Source organism: Brachypodium distachyon, chromosome 4, assembly GCF_000005505.3.
Source record: "Brachypodium distachyon strain Bd21 chromosome 4, Brachypodium_distachyon_v3.0, whole genome shotgun sequence".
NCBI lineage: Eukaryota > Viridiplantae > Streptophyta > Magnoliopsida > Poales > Poaceae > Brachypodium > Brachypodium distachyon.
The window spans coordinates 23,286,610-23,293,157 of record NC_016134.3 but is presented as its reverse complement, the minus strand read 5'-3'; the positions used below and the strand labels follow the sequence as shown (position 1 = coordinate 23,293,157).

The window sequence follows — 6,548 nt, the reverse complement described above, 5'->3', positions numbered from 1 at the left end:
TATGCTTAGGTTTGGGTCTGTCCATCACATCATTCTCCTAATGATATGACCTTGTTAATAAATGACAACACATGTCTATGGTTATGAAAACTTAACCATCTTTTAATCAACGAGCTGATCTAGTAGAGACGTATTAGGGACACGGTATTTGTTTATTTATCCACACATGTATTTAGTTTCCTGTCAATACAATTATAGCATGGATAATAAACATTTATCAAGAACAAGGAAATATGATAATAACAAATTTATCATTGCCTCTAGGGCATATTTCCAACATCTCATCGCACAAACTCTCAACACATACACACATACGGTCCTGCTGCTGCTTGTCCCGGTGAGTTCACAACATTCCGTGAGAAACACGAAGAAGAAAATCAAGGAGGAACTTGGTGCTTCGAGGAGGTGAGAAGGTAGAAAATCATGACATCACTCTGCCCTTAGGCTCGGCCTTTTGGTTCAAGTCAAGGAATTTATTTATTTTCTATGTGATATCATGCCCTTAGGTTCGGCCTTTTGGTTCAGATCAAGGAAATTTGCATAGTCCCATGTCATATATTTTTGCATGCCTTCATTTTGGCCTTCGCGGTTCAGAACAAGGATCATATGTTTTGCACGCCTTCGTTTTGGCCTTCGCGGTTCAGAACAAGGATTATATGTTTTGCACGCCTTCGTTTTGGCCTTCGCGGTTCAGAACAAGGATTATATATTTCGCATGCCTTCGTTTTGCCCTTTGCGGTTCAGAACAAGGATCATATGTTTTGCATGCCTTCGTTTTGGCCTTCGCGGTTCAGAACAAGGATCATATGTTTTGCATGCGTTCGTTTTGTCCTTCGCGGTTCAGAACAAGGATCATATATTTTGCATTCCTTCGTTTTGGCCTTCGCGGTTTAGAACAAAGATAATGTTTGGGGGAACACCTAAAGTTAATATGTTGACAAAAATCTTAATATACGCTCTGCGCATGGGTTCCCATTGGAATTCCATGATATGAGCAATAAAATGCTAAAATGATGAACCGCACTTTGCGCATTGGTTCTTTCAAAAGTAACATGATACGAGCAATAAAACATACCTATATCATATAACCTCTTTAAAGAAATGTCAAAACCATATGTCGGCATAGATATATCCAATGTAGAAAACGTAGGGTAAAATAAATGACGTGCCTAGCTAAATCAAATCTTCATTATTGTGCCACGCATATTCTGGTAATAAAATTAATGAACCATGTTAGGAAAATATGTTACAAAATACCAAACAATTAAAGCTATATCACAAGGCAACACTTTGGTTATATTATCCATAGGTGTTATAGGGATATATGCGTTACAAAATTATCTCAAACATACACATGCCCAAAATATATATAAAATAAGGCCCATAGCCTACATTCTTGAACTGAACATCTCGTAGTTGCACTTGAATGTATCACCGTCAAAACCCATGTATATGTATCATGCGTGCCATGCGTGCCAAAATCATGTCATGGCAGAACCATTCATGGATCACTTTGGTACCTGCTAGTCAAACTAACAGCATGAGACACGTCCGGTCTCGTACACAGCATAGCATACATAATAGAGTCTATGGCTGAAGCATAGTGGATACTATTCATCTTTTCTCTATCTTCTGCCGTAGCTGGACACTGAGTTTTACTCAATATCTTACCTTGCAACATGGGCAAGAACCCTTTCTTTGCTTGATCAATTCTGAACTTTTTCAGAACTTTGTCAAGGTATGTACTTTGTGTAAGCCCTATCGGGCGTCTTGTTCTATCTCTATAAATCTTGATGCCTAATATATAAGCTGCCTCACCTAGGTCTTTCATTGAAAAACTTTTATTCAAATATCCTTTAACACTTTTAAGAAGTTCTATATCATTTCCGATCAACAATATGTCATCCACATACAGTATCATAAATGCTACAGAGCTCCCACTCACCATGGGCGGATCCACGTAAAGCCCAGTGGGGGCGAATGCCCCCACTCGATTTTTCGGGTCCTTTGTAATAGGTCTGTAATACAAATCTTTGCCCCCACTCAGCCCATGATGTTTGCCCCCTCGGCCCATAAAGTTTGCCCCCATCTCAGCATCTTAGCCCACGAACAATTCAGGCCTAATCACATACGAGCAGCGGAGCAGAGATTGATCGACACGGAAGTGAAGGGAAATAGAAACAGAGAATACCAATCGGCAGCCTGCCAACTGCCCACCAAATTAGGAAATGCACGGGACAAGACGCTAGCAGGACCCTCTGCCTTCCGCCCGCCTAGCGATCACGCGAGGCCGCGTCGCCGCGCCGTCGCCTCCAGCAACCGCCGTGCCATCTCCTATCGCCCATCGGCCATCGCCCTTCTCTGTGCCTGGAGTAGTTCGACATCAAGGTAACTAGTAAACTAGGTCACTTGGGTTCTTGATCTGTCCCTATTTCTTATACTAATTTAAGCCACTAGCACTAGGGTTCTTAATATGTCCCTCTTCCCGTTTTTGTTATACTAACTAAATTAACTAGCATAACAATCTTTTTCTTATTAATGTTTCAACTATTTGGCATTGGCAGGGAAATTAATGGAGAGGTTTTATCCAAAATCTACCACTGGGAACATGCCTCAAATTGTTGATTTGGACAAGCTTACTCGGGATCCAATTAAAAGGAAGAGAATTACAGATTACCATCCCAATCAGCATGAGGAGATTAGGAGAAAGTACTTGACATGGGGACCATATCAGCCTCGCGCACCAAAGTTTAAAGCAAGGATGATTGGAAAGAGTAAGCGTTACTTTAATCCTGATTGGTATGATCTGCATGGTAATTGGTTAGAGTACAATGAGGTACACGACAAGGCATATTGTTTGTGTTGTTACTTGTTCAGGGACAACATTAAAGGTAACAAGGCTGGGCATGATGCATTTGTGATAGAAGGCTTTGTCAATTGGAAGAAGGGACTAGAGAGATTTGTTGTTCATCTGGGTGATCGTGATAGTTTCCACAACAAGGCGCTGAAAAATTGTGACGATTTAATGAAAAAAGCTCAGTCAATCCCTGCAGCCTTGCATAAACAGAGTGAGATGGAAAAAAATGAGCATCTTATCCGTGTAAATGCCGCAATTGATGTCTACAGACACTTGTTGCATCAAGGACAACCATTTAGAGGCCATTATGAGTCAAAAGAGTCTATAAATAAAGGGAATTATCAGGAGTTGATGGATTATACTATTGCGCATAATGATGTTATAGCCAAGGCATTCAAAAATGCTCCGGCAAATAATCAGATGTTGTCTCCAATGATTCAAAGGTATATCACTGAATGCTTTGCAGAAGAAATATTGGGTTGTATCTTGAAGGAGATTGACAATGGTGCATTCAGCTTATTGGTTGATGAGTGTCGTGATGTTTCTGACAAAGAACAAATGGGAGTGGTTCTGCGATATGTTGGTAAATGTGGCGCGCCATATGAGAGGTTTGTTGGTGTTGCTCATGTGGAGGAGACAACAACTGCTTATCTTAAGTCTACAATTGATTTTATGATGGCAAAACTTGGTTTGAGTCTACAACAAGTGAGAGGTCAAGGTTATGATGGAGCCAGCAACATGTCAGGTGAGTTTAATGGTCTGCAAGCCAAAATTATGAGAGAAAATAGTTTAGCTTACTATATGCATTGTTTTGCTCACAAACTTAACTTGGTAGTTGTGGCCATTGCAAAGAAGATAATTGATGTTGGAGATTTTTTTGACATGATATCATTACTAGTAACTGTGGTTGGATCTTCTTGCAAGAGAAAGGATATTCTTAGAGAGAATCATCGAGAAGAAGTAAGGAAAGCAATTGGTAAGGGAGAGATTGCTACAGGAACAGGACTAAACCAAGAGCTTTCTCTTCAAAGGCCAGGAGATACTAGATGGAATTCTCACTATACCACTTTGTTAAGTTTGTCCAAGATGTTCCCTTCAGTTGTAAGAGTACTTGAGTATGTAGAGGAAGAGGGTTCAGATCCTTGTAAGCAACGTCAAGCCCATGGTCTTCTCAAATATTTTCAGTCATTCGATTCGGCATTCTTTCTACACATGATGATGATTATATTATCTTTAACAAATGGGCTATCAAAAACCTTTCAGAGGAAGGACATGGACATTGCTAATGCTATATCAGATGTGGAATCTATCAAGCGAGAGTTAGAAAAGCTTAGATCTGAGCATGGATGGAGTTCTCTTATGAAGAAGGTATGTTATTTTTGCGAGAAGAATGAACTTTCAGTGATGGACATGGAAAATGACTATGTAAATCCAAAGAAGCCAAGGCAAAGGACCGGCATTAACAATGAGCATCATTATCGAGTTGATTGTTTCTTTGCTGTCCTGGATTTGTTGAGAGAAGAGTTAAATCAAAGATTCAATGATATAAATTCCGAGCTGCTTTGTTGTATGTTTGCTTTCAGCCCGATTGATCAGTTTAGGCATTACAATGCGATAAGCTAATGAAGTTGGCTAAATTTTATCCTGCTGATTTTAGTGGTGATGAATTGGATCATCTTCAGCAGGATCTTTTCCTGTACATAGATAATGTACTCCATGATACAAGATTTGCTAGCTTGGAAACAATTGGTGATCTCGCTAAACTGATGGTGACTACAAAACAAAATCTTTCTTATCCTTTTGTCTATCGTCTGTTGAAGCTAGTGCTAACTCTCCCAATTGCCACCGCAAGTGTTGAGAGATGTTTCTCAGCTATGAAGTTTGTGAAGAATGCTTTACGTAACAAAATGGGTGATGAATATTTGAGCCATAGCCTCATTTGCTTTGTAGAAAAGGAATTGTTGGATAATATTCCTAATGAGTTAATAGTTAAACGCTTCCACGGGATGAAAGAACGTCGTGGGATGAAACGAAAGGTAATGTGCTCAAGTTTTTATTATTTATCAATGTCTAAATTCTTGATTTGTTTTCTTGATATTCACATTTTTTTTTCCTTACAGGTTGCAGGCTAGAAAATTTATTCAACAAGACTGATGTTCTCTTTTGCAATTTAGAAACAAAACATTGATATATCTTAACTTTTTTGGTCAAAATGGTTAGTTTTCTTTGGCCTTCTCCTTGAACTTGTCAGAATTTTGTTTGATGAAATTATATTATAAAAAACTACATCATTGTGCTCTTAGTAACTGTATGTATGCATCATGCTTGTGTGCTAGTTTTTGTAAATTATCTGGTCATACACATCTTCGCCCCCTTTCATTTTTCATCCTGGCTCCGCCCATGCCACTCACTTTCTTGTAAATACAAGCTTCTCCATGAGTTTGGACAAATCCAAACCCTTTGATCACCTCATCAAAACGGAGATTCCAACTCCGAGATGCTTGCTTCAGCCCATAAATGGAACGCCGAAGTTTGCATACCTTATTAGCAACCTTAGAATCGACAAAACCTTTGGGTTGCACCATGTACAACTCTTCCTCAATGTGACCATTAAGGAATGCGGTTTTGACATCCATCTGCTAGATTTCATAATCGAAAAATGCAGCAATTGCTAACATAATCCGAACAGACTTTAGCATCGCTACGGGTGAGAAAGTCTCATCGTAGTCAACTTCTTGAATTTGCCGAAAACCTTTTGCGACAAGTCGAGCTTTATAGATGGTAATATTACCATCAGCGTCAGTTTTTTTCTTGAAAATCCATTTGTTCTCAACGGCCTTTTGGTCATTGGGTAAGTCTACCAAAGTCCATACTTGGTTTTCGTACATGGATCCCATTTCGGATTTCATGGCGGCTAACCATTTTTCGGAGTCTGAGCTCATCATCGCTTCCTCATAATTCGTAGGTTCATCGTTGTCTAACAACATGACATTCATGACATGATCATTGTGCCACTCAGGAGTGGAACGTGTTCTTGTCGACCTGCGAAGTTCTGTAGTAGTCTCATTCGAAGCTTCATGATCATTATCATTTGCTTCCTCTCTAGCTGGCGTAGGCTGCACAGGAACAGTTTCTGGCGCCGCGCTGCTCTCAAATCCGAGAGAAGGTTCAAGAATCTCGTTGAGTTCTACTTTCCTCCCACTCACTTCTATCGAGAGAAACTCCTTCTCTAGAAAGGACCCGTTCTTAGCGACAAACACTTTGCCTTCGGATCTGTGATAGAAGGTGTACCCAATTGTTTCTTTAGGGTATCCTATGCAGACGCATTTTTCCGACTTGGGTTTGAGCTTAATCAGGTTGTAGTCTTTTGACATAAGCGTCGCATCCCCAAACTTTAAGAAATGACAGCTTAGGTTTCTTGCCAAACCATAATTCATACGGTGTCGTTTCAACGGATTTAGATGGTGCCCTATTTAAAGTGAATGCGGCTGTCTCTAATTCATAACCCCAAAACGACAGTGGCAAATCAGTAAGAGACATCATAGACCGTACCATATCTAATAAAGTACGATTACGACGTTCGGACACACCATTACGTTGTGGTGTTCTAGGCGGCGTAAGTTGTGAAACACGTAACTCAAATATTCAACTCCACGATCCGATCGTAGAAATTTAATTTTCTTATTACGAT

General features: G+C 39.8%; 1 protein-coding gene across 1 annotated transcript; it reads left to right on the top strand.

The window, feature by feature from the left end:
* The first annotated feature begins 2,608 nt into the window (after window positions 1-2,608).
* Window positions 2,609-4,989, top strand: LOC100840242 (zinc finger MYM-type protein 1). Its single transcript, XM_024454581.1, has 5 exons — window positions 2,609-3,602; window positions 3,693-3,817; window positions 4,121-4,225; window positions 4,678-4,893; window positions 4,978-4,989. The coding sequence occupies exons 1-5, from the start codon at window positions 2,609-2,611 to the stop codon at window positions 4,987-4,989; spliced, it is 1,452 nt and encodes a 483-aa protein (XP_024310349.1).
* The last annotated feature ends 1,559 nt before the right edge of the window (window positions 4,990-6,548 follow it).